This window comes from Euprymna scolopes, chromosome 10, assembly GCF_053919585.1.
Source record: "Euprymna scolopes isolate OS-2025 chromosome 10, ASM5391958v1, whole genome shotgun sequence".
Lineage (NCBI taxonomy): Eukaryota > Metazoa > Mollusca > Cephalopoda > Sepiida > Sepiolidae > Euprymna > Euprymna scolopes.
Window position 1 is genome coordinate 15,374,934 of NC_136491.1, and position 19,404 is coordinate 15,394,337.

At 31.2% G+C, this 19,404-nt stretch overlaps 1 protein-coding gene across 25 annotated transcripts in view; it reads left to right on the top strand.

The window, feature by feature from the left end:
* LOC145285804 (protein phosphatase 1 regulatory subunit 12B-like) overlaps positions 1 to 19,404 on the top strand; it is a 359,611-nt gene that overhangs the window by 208,601 nt on the left and 131,606 nt on the right. For 11 of the 25 annotated variants that reach the window (XM_080134189.1, XM_080134193.1, XM_080134198.1 and 8 more), the window contains 4 exons: positions 5,584 to 6,030; positions 10,408 to 10,498; positions 10,860 to 11,087; positions 15,014 to 15,101. In XM_080134189.1, the coding sequence (XP_079990315.1) occupies positions 5,584 to 6,030; positions 10,408 to 10,498; positions 10,860 to 11,087; positions 15,014 to 15,101 (854 nt within the window). The remainder of the gene's footprint in view (positions 1 to 5,583; positions 6,031 to 10,407; positions 10,499 to 10,859; positions 11,088 to 15,013; positions 15,102 to 19,404) is intronic. The other 14 variants (XM_080134191.1, XM_080134203.1, XM_080134206.1 and 11 more) reach the window with 2 other exon arrangements.

Consider the following 19,404-nt stretch of genomic DNA (forward strand, 5'->3'; position numbering starts at 1 on the left):
GGGGTAAAGCCTAACGTTTATGCTGTTACGACCACCGCCAAACCGGAAGCAACATTTTTTTTAAATTAAGGCTAGACAATCTAAAGGAGAGGATAACTTTCAAAAATATCGGCGAAAAAAGTGACCCCTTCCCCCCTGTAGAAAAGTGTTTAGTTGAAGGGGAAGATATTAATGTTTTTAGCCAATTTTTCGATATTTGTTGTATGAAAGGTCGAACTTTAAAACGATACTGATCTTGGTAAAATCCGTCGCCTCTATTGAAAGTTTAAGGCAGACATGCAAACAGACATACATACATTTATATATTGGTAACTAAAAATTTTCGACCCAAACTGATGAAAAAGTTTGCCCTATCTCTGAATACCCTTTATGTAAAATTTCAAATATTTAGACCAGAAATTGTGTGAGTAATTTGGAAGAGACCGCAGAGGTCAATTTTTTTTTTAACTTTGACCCTATCATGACCCCTTAAAATTTATTGTTTTGGGCTCAAATCAAGTTATTAAGTTAGATCCATGTCCGAGGGACCTATATCTAAAATTTCAAATGCATAGACCCAAAATTGTCGGAGGAGTTTGGTAGAGTTCTCAAAGGTCAAATCGTTGAACTTTGACCCCTTAATCGCCAAATTTCTGGCCAAAAACCGATCACATGGATTTTCCCAAATCTCGGTACCCTGTATATCAAATTTCGAGTCTGTAGACTAAAAATTAAGTTATTGCGTAGGGAAATTTACACAGACACGTTCACTATATATATATATATATATATATATATATATATATATATATATATATATAAGCAAAGCATATTACTAGTAGTTTTTGAAGATGAAATGATTTTCATTTGTTTTGATTACAAAATTTAGATTAATTAAAATAGTTATAAAATAAGGTTTGAATTTATTATTGATGCGTCTATTGTTTGTGTTCTATGTAATTTACTGTGAAATACAAGGATCAACTTTTTCATGTTAATGCCATTATACAAAATATTCAGCTACTAATTACCAATAAACTCAAAAGCATTAAATAAACTTAAATAAAAAAAAAAAAAACTCCAAATTTCTTTTACAAATAGTTTATCAGTTACTGAGAATGTTAACAATTAGCGTCTCCATTCTGCTTACTGCACCTGTACAACGATATCAGTCTCGGTATATTACGTTATCTTTAAATAGTTTAAAAATTTAGGAAGCAAATGAAACAACATAATTTTAGTTCAGTCATGACTTTTAAAAAACAAAAAACTAACCTATATCTGTACATAGCTGTCGATGCATGTATGGTGAATGTTTCAAAATTCGTCACTTTTCATGTATTTTGTTACTTTTCTAAAAATATACTGTAAAGAATGACTTGCCTATCACTTCTCTCCTTCACTTAGGTTCAAACTTAAAATAAATTCACAAAATATTTGCTTATCAAATATTGATTTTAGAAGCTTATGAATGTGCATGGTTCAATAAAATTCTTTTGTTTCCTGCTTGCTTGAAAATAAAACTTTTTTTTTTGTAAGTATAAACACTGAATCTTGGAAAAGTTATTTTTTTTCTTTCTCAGCCTCATCTATTTTTATAATGTAAGGAATTTGCTGCCTGTAAAAATTCATTTGAGAATAATGAAAAATAAAAAAAAAATTATTCTGGTTAAATTATCTAAATTCCTTAGCTGGCAACAAAACTTGTGACTTTCAAATCCTTTAATCCATTGTTTATTGATCTGAATTTTTATTTGGCTTTATTTCCACAATAATAGAAAGTTATGGCCTATTTTTTTTTAAATAATGCCATAACAAAAACAAGCAAATTAATTTTTGTAGTTTCATTTTCAGCAAAGTTTCAACAAAATAAAATATTTCTATCATGTTAGAATTTAATTTTATTTTTCAAACACATTGAACGTTTAAAAACAAAAATATTTTTTAAAAACTAGGTGTATTAGATTTTAAAAGGCAAACAAATATAGTTTAATACATGAACAATTTCATTGTGCTAAACCCTAAACCAGATTATTCATATAAAGTAATGTCAGTTCGCCTTAAACCGGTACTCTATAGTTTCAAGTAACAAAAGGTATATAAATCTGTTTGGTTCGTGATTTCTACCACATTAGTTGATGTTGTTTGATCAAAATTAAATTTTTATTTTCTTTCTCTTAAATTTTAATATTTAGTCCTGCTTGATATTTTTTCTTTAAAAAAAAAAAAGTCTGAGGACTTTTCACTCTCACACTCAGGTCTACTCCCACTGCCACCCACGTAGACTAAGAACACATATTTATGTAACACCTTTTATTCCACTCTTTCAATTGTAATTTAAGTACTCTTATATTTCCCTGAAAAATGGGATGCGCTTCACATAATTTTTCAATTGACCAATCACTTTATTAATCTTGCGTGCATGCTTTTGACGCGATTAGAACTAGTGATGAGATGATTCCAATAGTTTATCTGATTCTGATACAATTATTGATTCTGTTCTAAATTCTTGATACAATTAAAAATTCTAATAAATATACCAAAGGTATGTTAAAAATCAACTAGCATTTTGTTCGTGTTAGGTTTTTGTTTTAATATCATATTTCACTGGAACAAAATATAACAAAATGGATGTTTTTTTTTTTTTTTTTTTCTATGGAATATCGATTAAGTATAAAAAGATAAATTAAACGATTTCTGTATTAAAAAAATCTTCAATTGATAATTGTTTATTTCCATTTAAAAGAGCAAATATTTCTTGCTAAATAAATTTGCCTAATTATTTTTAAAGAGAGGACACCAGATTATAATGTTTAAACTTTAAAATATTTGTTTGAAAAGAAATAAAAATTCTTTTTAGTTAACTATACATTAAGAAAAACGTTTTTACACTTTTGTTTTACCAATTGAATTATCTTGTACCTATTGTTTTACAAAGCCTTACAATATCTCCATCACAGATGAGAAAATTACAGAAATATAGAAACAAAAATAACAAAATACAAAATTTACTTATTGGGCACATTTTATGATTAATTACAATTGTTTAATTATTTAGGTTTAATCATAAATGAAATGTTCTCAATTTAAATAGAAAAAAAAAATTTTGTAACATAGTAATTGCATGTTAGCAGAGACTGTTTATGAAAGTCTCATAAAGAAAAAAAAATTAACACAAGCTTTTTTAAATTAAAAGAAAAGCTTTTTTAAATTAAAAGAAAAATTAACACAAGCTTTTTTAAATTAAAAGAAAAATTAACACAAGCTTTTTTAAATTAAAAGAAAAATTAACACAAGCTTTTTTAAATTAAAAGAAAAATTAACACAAGCTTTTTTAAATTAAAAGAAAAATTAACACAAGCTTTTTTAAATTAAAAAAAAAATTAACACAAGCTTTTTTAAATTAAAAAAAAAATTAACACAAGCTTTTTTAAATTAAAAGAAAAATTAACACAAGCTTTTTTAAATTAAAAGAAAAATTAACACAAGCTTTTTTAAATTAAAAGAAAAATTAACACAAGCTTTTTTAAATTAAAAGAAAAATTAGCACAAGCTTTTTTAAATTAAAAGAAAAATTAACACAAGCTTTTTTAAATTAAAAGAAAAATTAACACAAGCTTTTTTAAATTAAAAGAAAAATTAACACAAGCTTTTTTAAATTAAAAGAAAAATTAACACAAGCTTTTTTAAATTAAAAGAAAAATTAACACAAGCTTTTTTAAATTAAAAGAAAAATTAACACAAGCTTTTTTAAATTAAAAGAAAAATTAACACAAGCTTTTTTAAATTAAAAGAAAAATTAACACAAGCTTTTTTAAATTAAAAGAAAAATTAGCACAAGCTTTTTTAAATTAAAAGAAAAATTAGCACAAGCTTTTTTAAATTAAAAGAAAAATTAACACAAGCTTTTTTAAATTAAAAGAAAAATTAACAAGCTTTTTTAAATTAAAAGAAAAATTAACACAAGCTTTTTTAAATTAAAAGAAAAATTAACACAAGCTTTTTTAAATTAAAAGAAAAATTAACACAAGCTTTTTTAAATTAAAAGAAAAATTAACACAAGCTTTTTTAAATTAAAAGCCACCTGATACATTTTCCAAACCAGCAACAGTATGGTCGTATGGCACAATCACGTTGGCACACCGGTTCTCGCCAGATCACCGAAGTTAAGCAACGTTGAGCCTGGCCATTACCAGATGGGTGACCATTTGGGAAGGCTAGGCGCTGTATGTACCTTCTGGGAAGGTTGGGCATGGGGCCAGCACCCTCACCCTGTAAAAAGAACTCCTTGCTACAAAAGCATCTACAAAAAGTTGTAGATGGCCTATGCCCCCCCCCCAGGGGCTCAAGGGCTATGGATGGATGAAACAATATGGTCAATTAGTTGCTTAGTTTGCAGCTATAACTAGCTGTTGTGTAATTCGTTCCACTGTATGCAGCCGTCTGAAAATCTTGTTCAAGTTTGGATCGCATTTTGTTTAAAAGTTTGTCATGTTGCCATGCGGTTAAGAAGACTGTTGTGTTTACATGTGCTTAAGTTTGTCACTGCCACATGCTTTTTCTTTTTGTCTTTTCTCTCTCCTCTTCCTCCGATCCTGATATATATATATATATATATATATATATATATATATATATATATATCCATTTATTTCTATGACATCATGCTCGCCCCACAGCTTCATCATTTGCATACAAGTCAGTAGCTTCATTAAACTTTCATTTCTGTTATTGGCAAAAATTTTCTTTGTACAAATTGTTTTGACCAAACATACTAGAACCTAATTTTTCAAAATATATGCTATATTTTTTAACAAATAATTCAAAGTGTAGTATCTGTTCTGATACTACAGTATATCATTTCTGACTGAGGAATTTATTTTTGCCCCAATCCAATGTAATTGCTTTGAAAAGTTGAGGGGAAATTGCTGACCAAAAAGAAAGTATATTAGTGATATTCAAAAAAATTAACTGTTTGGATTATGCAGATGTCTCTATTTTCATCATAGGTTCATAACGTTTCAGCCAATGTAACCACCAACCTTCTATGTGTATCTTTTCAAACTTGAGAATCTGAATGGAATTTTAAACTGTACTCTTTATTTAATCTATCTAGATTGTTCTCATTCTGTTGGCTATTATTAGTTAATTCATAGGATAATCTTACTTGTTATGCTCAGTAGAAAGCATCGGAACTTTATTAGATTGTCACGTTGAGCATTTAACGTTTAGAGCATTGGTCCATGTAGATTCCAAAGCTGGAAAAGAAAGTTCATTAGTTGAAATGACAATAACAATCAAGAAGAGAATAATAGTTAAAATAATACAGATCCTCAATCTTTATCTCAGAAATTCTGAAACCTGAATTCTGTTTTTTTTTTTTTATGTTGAAGGCATGATTATTTTAACACTTTTGCTTATAAACCTGAAATGTAGCCTGTCTCTAACTTTTTCTCAATTTTTTTGCTTTTTCTGTGAATTTCTTTCCTCTTCTCACACTTGCACGTCATCTCTTTATTCTGTCACGTTTCTTCCCGTCTCTGGTTGTTTCCTGTCAAATTGTAACTCGCATGAAGCATGTTGTGTCACTTGCTATCCTTACAGGTTGTCCAGCCAAGACCTTAATAGGATTCAGTACCCTTACCGCCAATATAGCAAGCACTATGTGCCTTTCTATCTCAGAACCGAAAAACAAAAATCAGCGATCAACACCACCTTGGCTTCGACAACTACCGCAGACGCCACAGCCAATACCACTACCACCACCACGGCTGCAGCAACGGATTCAACTACAGCAACCACCACCACCACAACTACCACGCCTACAGCTACAACAAAAGTCAGCCTCCCAGTCCCCGAAAAGACACCGAATGCTGATGCGGATAATGACATCACTACTACTACTACTACTACTCCTCCTACTACGTCATCCATTACTAACACTGCAAGTAGCACAATTTCGACAACAAAAGTAACCACACCATCGGCGGTCACCACCAGTACTTCAGTTACAGGGCATTTGGCCAACCTCTCATCAACACAGATTAGAAGGTAGACAACCTACAATGCTTGAAAATAACAAAAAATACCATTTTTGTTTTGATTTCAATTTTGTTCCTCTAATTATTTACTTTTCTTGGTTTTGTTTTTTTGTGCATGTATGATATTTTTAAACCTATAACTAGTACCACCTGTTGTGAGCCGTCGGGTCCATACTTATTGCACATATTAAATGTTCACTACTAAAATGCTGATGTTATCATGCATACGTTTTATCTGTACATGAATTTTTTTAGATGGTGACAGAATTGGTGATTGGAATAGAATGATGTAAATAGGGACAGGGCTTATTAGGATATCGCAAAAGTTTTGCAAATTTTAAATATGGAACTCTTGTGATGTAAATTCTCTGTCTCCCCGCCTCTTTCTCCCCCTCTCTGTCTCCCCGCCTCTTTCTCCCCCTCTCTGTCTCCCCCTCTCTGTCTCCCCGCCTCTTTCTCCCCCTCTCTGTCTCCCCGCCTCTTTCTCCCCCTCTCTGTCTCCCCGCCTCTTTCTCCCCCTCTCTGTCTCCCTGCCTCTTTCTCCCCCTCTCTGTCTCCCCGCCTCTGTCTCCCCGCCTCTGTCTCCCCGCCTCTTTCTCCCCCTCTCTGTCTCCCCGCCTCTTTCTCCCCCTCTCTGTCTCCCCGCCTCTTTCTCCCCCTCTCTGTCTCCCCGCCTCTTTCTCCCCGCCTCTTTCTCCCCCTCTCTGTCTCCCCGCCTCTTTCTCCCCCTCTCTGTCTCCCCGCCTCTTTCTCCCCCTCTCTGTCTCCCCGCCTCTTTCTCCCCCTCTCTGTCTCCCCGCCTCTTTCTCCCCCTCTCTGTCTCCCCGCCTCTTTCTCCCCCTCTCTGTCTCCCCGCCTCTTTCTCCCCCTCTCTGTCTCCCCGCCTCTTTCTCCCCCTCTCTGTCTCCCCGCCTCTTTCTCCCCCTCTCTGTCTCCCCGCCTCTTTCTCCCCCTCTCTGTCTCCCCGCCTCTTTCTCCCCCTCTCTGTCTCCCCGCCTCTTTCTCCCCCTCTCTGTCTCCCCGCCTCTTTCTCCCCCTCTCTGTCTCCCCGCCTCTTTCTCCCCCTCTCCCCGCCTCTCTCCCTCTCTCCCCGCATCTCTCCCTCTCTCCCCGCCTCTCTCCCTCTCTCCCCGCCTCTCTCCCTCTCTCCCCGCATCTCTCCCTCTGCCATATCTCTCCCCCTCCGCCATATCTATCTCTGTCTCCCTCTCCGCCATATTTCTCTCTCTCTCTATCTCTGTATCCTCCTCTCCCAATCTCTCTGTTTGTCTCTCTCTCTCTCTCTCTCTCTCTCTGTATCCTCCTCTCCCAATCTCTGTCTGTCTCCCCCTCAGATCTTTCTGTCTCTCCCTAATCTGTCTCTGCCCCTCCCATACCCCCCCCATATCCTCTCTCTCTTTTTCTGTTATTCATTGTCCTTCCCAACAACTAAAACATTCACATATAAAAAGTATGCATTATGACACAAAGCAGCAGCATCAAAGTTTTACTTATGCATAGATTATGATACATATCTCATTGGGAGGAGATGAAGTTTTTTTTTGTTTTTTTGTTTTTTTTAGAATTTTTTTTTTTTTTTTCTTCTTAAAGAGCATTATCTTTATAGAAGTTAACAAAGTTTTCTTTTTAATGAAAAACTTTAACCTTTTTATCATTCTTTAATAACTATACCAATCCATGAAAGGTTAAATCACTTTCGTGTATTTGATTATTTATAATTAATAAGTGATTTTATCTCATAAGAATTTTGCTTCCGTTTTAATACTATCACATTTTCATTTATTCTCCAATTGATTTATCATGAAAAATGGTATAATATACAGACAAAATTGAATTTGTGTTATTTTACAAATGTAGTTATGTTTTAAATAAATGGATTTGTAGTTCAAGTTTTAAAGGCAGGCTTAGATTTGATGACACCAGGAAGATTAAATCTTGACAGTATTTAGACATGTGTGCAGATTAAGACTTAGCTTAATATAAATTGTGTAAAAGAGATAAAATAAGGATTAAAATCCACAGAATGCATAGGCAAAATAAAAAAAAAAATTGAAATAAAGACATCTATAAGGAACAAATAAAAATCAATATGAACACATGCATTACGAGATTGATATTTCACCTAATATTTATTAAGGCTTCTTCAAGAGTATTTTCTTTGTTCCATGTAGATGCCTTTGCTTCATCCTTGTTTTCCTTTTCAATTCTAAATATATATGTATATTGTCATCCTTCTGTTTATTTTTTTGTCAAATAGTGCTTGAAAACTCAAAGGGATAATACTGTTTGAATTAGAATTTTTTTGATTACATTCTAAACAAACTAAAGTTAAAATTGAAAGTAAGAATTTCTTTTAAATATAATTTATATGAAATACTAAGACATTCTGATGTTAATGGGGTGATTATTTGAACATATTTGTACACTTTTGTTTTAAATATATATTCTGATATAAGCTCTTTGTAATTTGACCAAATTACTGAAACATATTAGCATACTTTCAATAACCTCTATTCAAGCTACATCTGCAAGCGTTCACTCGATGAGAAGAATCTTGGATTTAGAGAATCCATTTGAACAAATGGATTCATTGAAAATAATCCAAAATTAGTTAAGCCATTCTTAGGTGATTCATTTTGAATGATTTTTTTTATTATTATTCATATTCTCTACTAGTGTAAGAAATAGTTTAACACATTTTATGTGTTCAATGTATTAGGTTGGGGCAAAAATGACGCTTTTACATCAAAAAACAATATTATTTTTGTAGCCACCTAATAACATGTTGAACCAGTGAACAGATGAATCCTGTAAACCTGAGAGTATTTCTCGTTTTTTTATCCAATTGAAATGTTTACATTATTAGTAAAGTTTTTGTTTTTTTTAACACAAAAATATTCAAATTTTTTTTCAGTTATTTTTATACTGAAGTGAATTTAAAAAAAAAAAAAATGAAATACCTTCATTACATAAACTTAATTTGAAAAAATTTATTTAATTTCAAATATTACCAAACCTTAAGGATAATTAGTAGTTATAATTACATGAAAACATTTTGTCCTGAAAATAAATTGTAAAATAATTCAAAATGTTACTAGTCACCTTCATTTCCTCTATTAGTGTTTTTGAAAATATTTATTTCATGAAGATCAGTATAGTTTTCAAGATTGGAGCACAAAAAAAAGCAAAGCATTTTTATATTTTTAAACTATTCAACAATTTCTGTTATGGGGAAGTAACTCTGTTAAATCTATAATATTCCAACGCAAAACTTTTAATAAAATGGCTTATGAAGCCAATTAGAATTTCTTTTCTAAAGAAAAATTCATGAATAGGCAGTTAAAATATAAAATTAATTCCAAACGAATGTATAAAAGAAGTGATATTATAACCAATTTTATTAGATGAAAGTAGTTTAATGTGTTGTGTAGCTTTATATTTTGTTTCTTACACTTGATTAGATAATATCTAGAAAACACTTGAATGATAGTAATGGCCAAGTAGCATATCAAACCCTGGTGATATAAAGTATTTTGTTGATTTAATCAACACAAATAAAACAAATCCAAAATGATTCTGTTTTTCCTTTTATTTTTTTATTTTAGTCCCCAAAATTATATTATTAAATTTGTATTTATTTTACTTATTTCACACAGGATATCCAGTTCTTCTTTGTTATTATGGTACTGAATTGTCATGTCGCAGTAATGAAAATATCAAAAAGAATTTTTTTAAAATAAAGTACAAAATTAATTATTAATGAAGTTTTCAAAGACGATTAGCAAAAATTAAGTTTTGCTAAATTGGCCAGATTTTTAGTTTTAAGAAAATATTTACCTTCCTTTTGTTACAATTAGAACTCTCCATTTTTTATTTTTTTATTTTTGCAAAACTCAATTTTCGCTAATTGTATGCGGAAATTATTTCCATTAATAATTAATTTTCTATTTTATTGATTTTCATAATTTTTTGATATTTTCATTTCTGTGACATGACAATTCAGTAGATGTCATTGGTTTAACTTGAAATTCAAGGTTTCGAATTCCACTACAATAACAGAAAAAAAAAATGAATCCTTTTTTTTTTTTTTTTTTTTTTTTATGACAAAAAATTAAATTTAAGAAACTTATCTTTTTAAATTTATTTCAAACAACCCCAGAATTTGAAAAGATGCCATTGTTGATAGCATGATTGCAATTAGTTCAAACTTGAAATTTTATGAGATTTTGTTTTAAGAAAAAAACTTTGCTGATTTGATATCATATAATAAAAATAAAGGTGTATTCCAGTTTACAATAGATGTTATACGTGTATATATATATATATATATATATATATATATATATATATATACATATATATTATGAATGAAATAATTATTTTCCAGATCCTATGAACCTCCCAAAAGAGACGAAGAAACAGAAACACAAAGAAAAGCAAGAGCAAAACGGGCAAGAGAAACTCGTCGTTCAACACAGGTAAAATTGCACTCATGTTGAAATTATTACAGCGTTTGCTGTTAATTTTTATTAAAATTTATCAGTTTTCAATTAGACATAATCCTGATTCTTACTACCACTTTTTTTCTCCTTGTTGACTGATGAAACTATTAGCAGCATCCCCCCCCCAATACCTCTCTCTCTCTCTCCCCCCTGACCAGTTTTCAATTAGACCATTTTTATAGATTTATACTATAATTTTCTTTTTTCCTTTTTTTTTTCTCTTGTTGATTGCTAAAACTATAAGCAACATTCATGCTTAGGCAATCAAATTTTTTTCATAGTTGAAATTAAAAAGCAAAATTACTGAAATTTGAACTTCCCATTGCGTTCTTTGTAGGGTGTTACAATGGAAGAGATTGCAATGGCTGAAAAAGTGTTAAAGTTAACAAGAGAAGCTGAAGAGAAGGAAAACAAGGAGAAAGATACAGTCAAAGACAATTCTGATAAAAATGATTCACCCAAAGAGAGATTATCATCGAGTGAAAACAAAGATGCCCCTCAAGACTCTTCAAAATCGGAAGAAGTAACTCTGCGAACTCGGCGGCCATGGGAAGAAAGAACTTCGGTAAGAAAAAAAAAATCTTTTAAATTTATTTCCTTATCATTGTCAAGATTTTGTTTCTTTTATTTAATGTTTTCAAAAAATATTTGAATATGAGTTTGTTTACTTTTCAGCTAAAGATGATGTATTTCTTCCTGTTTAAATACATAGTTTCAAAGATACAAAAGCGTGTAAATTATAGGTTTAATATAATTAACTAGCAGGGAAACCAGACATTGCCTGGAATTACGATCAAAAAATGATTCATACTTCCAATATTTTTGTCATTTAAATTGGTGAAATTGCCCATTTTTCAATCAAAGCGATTGATTGCCTGCTCTAATTGGAGACTCGTCATGATGCACTGGGAGGAAGCGTCACATGCCTCTCGCAGTGACTTAGTTCTAAATACATTGTAGTCTACATTGCACTGTAGAGAACGGTTGATTTTATAAAATTTTATATAATTGCTTGAATTAAAGTTTAAAAGACAAAAGTTAATATCATGCATGGTTCAGTTGTGCTTTGAACAGAAATATTCATTTTGAATGCACCCCTGTCTTATCAAAGAATCTACTGTTGATTTTATACACCGAGCCTTTGTTTATGCAGTGATAAAACTTAAAATGCATTTGTGATGTTAAGCTGTATCAGTGTTCAGTTTGGTCAAAATTCGATTTGTCCTTTTTTAATCGGATTTGATTTTTGAGACAAAACCTATGTAAGAACACTGCTGAACACATCAAGTACATTTGTGTGAAATTTAAAAAAGTAATTGGCCTAGCCATTTCAGAAAGGGCAAAATAGGCGCGAGCGTTTGTGAATGTCCACGAAAGGCCTTTTGCATCAAGTTTCCCACGTTCCACAAAGTTTTTGCATACTTCCCAGATTGTAATATCTCAGATTTGCAAACGGACATTCTCTTTTTTTTTTTTTTTTTATATATATATATAGTTAAACAAAATTCCCACGTGCCATCGCTTCCAGTGTTTGTCTTTTTTTTATAAATAAAGCGAAACTATTCGAACGCCAACACCTGACCTTCGACCGGGTCGTATCTGTTCTGTAATTGGTCCTTGGTCAATGTATGGGAAACCCTTCATACTGAGACAATTACTATTTATTTAGATACTGCCAGAGTGCCCCCGTTTTGGGGAGCTGGTTTTCTCCCCAAATTAAAAACTACCTTGTGTCTAATTTATTTTCATGGGAGGTTTAAAAGCAACACCATCTTTTGTTATTGATTGACTACGTTAAATTTGAACGTTTTACACTTCCGGTTGCGTCATGGAGCAGTGGTAAGATGTCAGATTTTCTTTCACTTTTTTCCGCCTGGGTTCGAGCCTGCCTGTATACTACCATTTTTTTTTTTTTTTTTTTTTTTTTTTTACTCAACACACACCTACAAACACCCGGGCAACGCCATGCACCCAAGCTAGTTTATATATAAATTAGAGAGATTTTAGACAATACTTTTTACTTTATCAAAAAATGTATCTTATGAAAAAAAATGATTTTGAAAAACAGGAAATGTTCAACTATGAGCAATGTTTGTTTTAAATGTTTGTTGATGACTCTTTCTTGTGTCCATTTGACTTGCATTTGAACTGCAAAAATTTTTTTTTTTCTTGTTAATATCTAATCTTCAACATGAACAAGTAATTTATTCAATCCACAATCTTGCCAACAGAAAATCTTTGTCTGTAAAAAAAAATCTTTGTATACATTAAATAATATCTATGTTCAAGCTCAGACCTGAATTATGTGCATTTAGTTATAATATGCATTCTGTTTCTTTGTGTTTGTATGCATATTGTTGACATGAATTTGGAGTCTATTAATATATACATACTATTGAGTTCAAGTCCAACTAGCAGAGAGATCTGATGTTGCCTGAGATTGAATGAGGATCAACAAATGTTTCACTCATATTTTTGTCATCAGAATCTGTGAAATTACCCCTTTTTCAATCAGATCGATTGTTTGCTCTAGTTGGGGACCTATCACAAGCCTCACATGCCTCTCCGCAGTGACTTAGTCCATGATACATTGTAATCTACATTGCACTGTAGAGAATCTACTGTTGATTTTATAAAATTATTTTTTATATATAATAGCTTGAATTAAAGTTTGAAATGCAAAAGCTAAGTATCATGGTCCAATTGTGCTTTACACAGAAACATTCATTTTCAGTGTGCCCCCCCCCCCGTCATATCAAAGAACCTAGTGTTGATTTTATACACTAGGTCTTTCTGCTTGTGTGGTAATAAAACTTCTGAAATGTTAGGCTGTATAAGGTGTTAACTTTGGTCAAAATCGTTTGTTCCTTTCATCAGATTTTTTTGATTGTAACAAATCAGACATTCTGCACAAAACCCTTTTTCAGATTACTGCCAGATACATGAAGTACATTTTTGTGAAATTTCATAAAAGTCGGCTCAGCTGTTTTTGGAATCCATAGGAAACAACTCGCACATGCACAAATTTCCTTTTATATAATAGTAGAGATAACCAAAAAAATCATGTTTTGTGTTTTTTTGCATTTTTTAAATATACAGAAATGTATATTTTCTATTTTCCGTGAGGAAATATCTTTCAATGTGTATATAGATGATGTAGCCTTTACATAACTCTTTATTTGTGCGTGTGTGTATATATATATATATATATATATATATATATATATATATATATATTCCCCAATTTTTTGTTTCCTTCAATCAAATGTTATTAAATATTTCAACTTCAATTTTCACAAACAATCTTCAAAAACCACATTTTCCATGGGATCGACCTTGAATCTGAAGTTCATTACCAATCATTATTTTACTAAGCAATCTACCAGTTGATCTTATACCAAACATTCATCGCTTTTTCATTGACCATTTAAATTGACGTTATCATATTTTGAGATTCTATCAAAGAAATCGTCCATACAGCACCTTTTTTTTTGTGTGTGTGTGAAGCTTATTGGTGATGTGAAAAAATATAACTTTATATAAATAAGACTGATTTTATTGTTGGCATTGGTTTCCTAGATTTTTTTCAGAAAGAGTCTAGTACTTACGGGAGCAACCACATAAAGGTTGCCCACATCCATAAGTTAATGATTTTATGGCCCAAACATAATTCAAATAGACATAACCATTCCGCATCGTTAACTGCATAACTACTCTCACTACCTGGTTATGTGAAAGCTCTATATAATAATCAATCTAATTATATTAACAGATATTAGATATTTTGATAATGACTATTTTGCTCCCATTTTGTTTGTCCCATTCGCTGTAAAATCGTCTAAATTTAATATGATGACTTTGGTGACTTTGATTCTAACTATGCTTGCATAAATATGGAATGGCACCTGAGAATGGTGATGGCATTGTATTCGGTTTTAAATCTGCTGGAACTGTCCAGCAGCTTTTCTGCAGGTGTAACCGGATATACGGCACAATCACGTTGACACACCGATTCTCCTCAGATCACCGCAGTTAAGCAACAATAAGCCTAGCCAGTACCAGATGAGTGACCATTTGGGAAGGCTAGGGACTGTATGTACTGTGCAGAATCATAGAAATTTCCAAGTTGGTATCTGGGGGACATGTTAAACTACCTGGGAGAGATGCACCCTTGAATTAAGATAGAAAGCAACGGGGGAAACTACTGTCTTTACTTGTCTTCCTGAGATCAACGTGGCTCTACAATTTGGAAAACTGGTCACCGACGCCGCTGCTACTGATGAGCCAGATCAGAAATAGTTTGGAAATTGCTAAAAGTTTTTTAAATATTTTTCTGTTTTATTTTTTATTTTCCTTTTTGACTTTTCACTCACCTGTTTATAAACATTCACATCAATGATAGCAAAAAGAGTTTAGTGCACAAAATAATAAAGATATTTCATTTGACTTGTCTCAATGTCCACATAATATTTACATGCCCTTTTTAAACAGGCCGGTACTCAAGCTACTTACCGAAGATCGAGAGATCAGGATTTGTCAACCAGCAGCACCCCTAACATATATTCTTTTGATACACTACGTAAGTCTTGATTTTATTTCACTTCAGCTTTCTTAATTACATTCCCACCTCCTGCAGTTATCATTTAAACATGAATGTTATGAAATACTAAATGTAACAATACTTTAGACATAGATTTATTCAATTTAATTATGTTACATTTTAACCTAATAAGATTGTTATTAGACTCAATTTCTTTTTTTTTTTTCTTTTTTTTTTTTCCTTTTTTTCTTTTACGTTTATATTTGACTATATTCCTTGGTCTGTTTCAAGCATATACTTTAATTAGAAAGGACTTTTTTCAGTGAATAAATGAAGTATAAACAAGTAGTTTGTTTGCTTTTCAAAATCATGAGCCGTTAATACTTTATTGTATAATATTTATAGCATATTTTTTTTCCGAATCAGATCTAAAATGAGAATTTCAATAAAAAATATAAGGTGACCAAAGATTAGGCTACATTAAAATATTTTTTTTAAAAAAGTGAAAATAAACCTGATTTTATTTATTTTTATTTTTTCTTACAAAATTACTTCATAATTTCTTCAGAAATATTATTTTACCTCTGAGTATTAGATTGCAAAGAGAAGTACAAAAAAAAAATGATGAAAGTTAGGTTAATCTGAGAATTGAGACTGAACGAAAAGTAAGACTCCCCATTTCTCCACAACTTTAAAGTATCAGTTTTTCAATGAATCATTATATGGTCTTACCATTAAACAATATCAAATATATTGATATACCATAAAGCAGACAAAGCAACCAGTTGAGAATAACTGAATTTGGAAACGGAATCTAAGAACCTATGTTGACCATTTTTGTTGTGCAGAGGAGGACAGAGACTGTTAGTTTAAATAAGAGTAGATTCCAACGCTCCATCAAAACCTGTGTTAAATATCTAAGATTAACATGTACATGATTCTCTTTAGTTTAATCTGTAAACACTTGAATTCTTCGCTAGAAAAAAAGCTTAAAATCAAAACAAAAGAACCTGATTTTTTTTTTCTTTTAAAGAATAATTGTTTGTCTAAAGACTTCAAATATTTATTGAAAAATCTTCAAAAATTAATCGTAATCAATTATGTATCTTTGTTTTCTGATTTTTTTTTTTTTTTTTTTTTTTTCATGCTTGACATAATTTTGAAGATTATGCGTTGGTTTTAAATAAAACTTTATAGACATTGTGTACTTTTGATACCTGAATATTATAAAATTTTTAAATAACTTTTAGCATTTATCAAAATTTCTCAAAACAAAGCAGTTCTCTTCCAAGACAGTTTTTCGTATTAACAATTTTCTTATGAAGTTTAGAAACTTCATAGTGATTTTTGCCTTCAAGTTTAAGAGTCTTTGTTTTTCAAATTAAACGCAAACTTAAAATTTTTATTGACTTTTTTTTAGCAAATTTATCTAGGTCTGACAATGTTAGGAAATAGATGTACTTAAGAGATGAATTGTTATAGACTTTGAATAAATATTGTCACTTTTTGATTGTTACATAATATTAGAGTTTTAATTTCATGGAATTTTGATTATAATTTAACAGATTGTTATAATGGGGAATGAATGCAAATATTTTAGAGCAAAACCTATCAATAACCATCAAAATATTTGTTGAATTAATATCCTAATGATTTTGTAGATGCTAACATTTTTGTCAATTTTATTTATTACTTCATACTTTGACTTTTTTGTTTATAAAGTGAGTCGAAAGTAATGGAGGATGGTGATCGTTTATGTAAGCTTCATTGCCAAATATGGACAATATATGAGAAATGTGTTTTTTGCTCTTTTAAAATATGACTTTCTATGATTCAGATGTTATTGTACTGGAAAAGAAGTCTTTTAAGGATAATTTTTATATTTGAAAAATTTTGTTTTGCATAAACTTAAAGTGATTACTTTCTTGAATGTATTCAAGATCTTCACTGCTATTTTTCACTGTCATTCTTACATGTCATTTTTTTTTTTTTTCTTTAAATAAATTTTTTTACTTCTCTTCCCTAATCTTTACTTATGTTGGAAAATTTACTTCTTTGCATATTGGAACACGCGGTCATGTGATAGTTTCCCACTTTATGCAGCTCTTTACAATATCGTTGAACTCTGCAAAATCTTTCCAGCTACACTGGTTGAATAGTAAAGGACAGGCAAGACGGTGCTGCAGTGGCTGGTTCTCCTCTCTACATTTACAAGTAGTTTGATTCGTTTGTAGCTCTGTCTATAGCACTTTTGATCAGCTAATTCACTTCAAGTGATTGTGAATCTTCCACTGAACTCTCAGTTTTTCTGAGTTTGGAGGAAGGGCTTCAGAGGAGGGATTTCTAGTTTCAGTGAGGGTGGTGTAGTCTATCCTTTTGGTTCACAGCTCCAATCTAGTTTCTTCTTGATATGTTATCAGCTGGACATGGTTGAGAAAGCTTCTATTTGGCTTTAGTTGTTTGACTGTTGGCTGACATCCACGAAGGAAATGGTATTTATCACTGGTAACTTAAATGATCTGTACTAGACTAGCAACTTGTTTCGTATAGATTTTTAAATGAAGGTATAAATCTGATATGAGAAAAATCTGATAAACCATCCTTATCATCTGTCAACAATTCGTTGCTTCAATTCAGCCATCATTCATTGATAAAATGATCATTATAAATTGATTTCTTTAAACACTTTCATATATTTAAATATCTACAAGATTAAGAAATGGTATGTTTCCCTTTTGACTCACAAATAACGTCAAACTTATTAACTTCTACGGATTGATTTCCCTGCTTCCTTTTGTATTAAAACATTTTAATCACCCGGTTGAGTGTTTTTTTTTTTTTTTCTGCATGTTTTCAGTTGCTGACTTTAAAACTTTTTTTTTACTAATAAATTTTCTCTTAAATGTTTGTGTTTTTTTGTTTTTTTTTAACTTATTTTTCCTGTAGTAATTATTTTTTATGAATTTAGATCAACCTATTTTTTATAAAATTCACTTAACAAAATACAAGCATTAAAAATTAGTTTCCTTTTTGTTCACTAACACAAATTGCCGGCATTAATAGGAATTCATATTGCTAATTGATTTCATAGAAATATTCTTTTTAATGTTATTTAAGAAAGACTGAGATTTTCTGTATAAAAACTATGCAATTATTAAACGATAGATTTGGCGTGAGATTTGTTCTGTTTGTGAAAATTGTAAGGCATTTCAAATTTAAACGCAGCACATTACTTCATCTAAAAAATGAAAACGCTAAATAACACAAGTAATACAGGCATGATTATGACTACTGCTGTTTTTTTTTTTAAGAGAAGAAAATCTCGTATATCAATTTCATATAATGAGAAAATGCAAAGGTCTCAATGTCAACTTCATTCTTGTACACTTTTCTACAAGTATGACTTTTTTTTTTTACTCGCGTTGACCCTTAACAACACACATTGCTACTTGGATGTAAGGGGCTACTATTTAAGACCATGCCTTGAAAAGATTAACAAGATAATGGTTTACGTTATATTTAAACTTTTGCATACCAGTATAGTCAGGGAAGCAGGTAGCAGGAAGGGAATTCCAAAGTCTAGCTGTTTGAGAGACAAAACTACTAGAGTAGAAAACTTTCTCGCATTTAGGGACCTCAACAGTGAAGGGGTTTGATTTTGTTAAGCGGGATTATCGAGGATATGTACGTCGAGGGGCACAAGTGCAACAACTTCATCAGAGCACATTCCATTAAAATATTTGTGAAACGGGCACAGGGATGCAACATTGGGTCAATAGGGCAGGGGTTGGAGCTTAGTTAACAAAGTGGGACCTATTAGATTGAAAACTTTTGTGGATCCTATCCAAGATAGAATCTAGTGGTAGATGTACCAGCCCAGATATGGCAACAATACTTCATGCATGGGCAATATTGGCCTTGTAGAAGTACAGGATACTCTCAAGTGCGAGTAATCCTCTAGCTCGATAAAGGGAACCTACCTTCTTTGCAGCAGCCTTCGCATTATTTAACCCATCTTTGTGCAACTTATGCTCATCAGATTCGTCCTTTCTGGTAGCTTATCAGTTTTCAGTCATGTGATGTTAAATTCTATTGCAACTGTGCATGATAAAATATTGAAATAATCTGGAAATTGAAGATCTGAAGCATAAAGAACACTGTTGGCTTGTAATATATTTAGTAACAACTGATAAACAATCTTCAACATGTTTTAAATATTTAAAAAAACTTCATTTTAAAACACTGTTAAATAAAGAATATATTAAGCAATATTACATGTAAGAGATGTTTTTTTTTCTAACCGATAACTTTAAGATATCTTATCTTTCATCCTAATAAATTA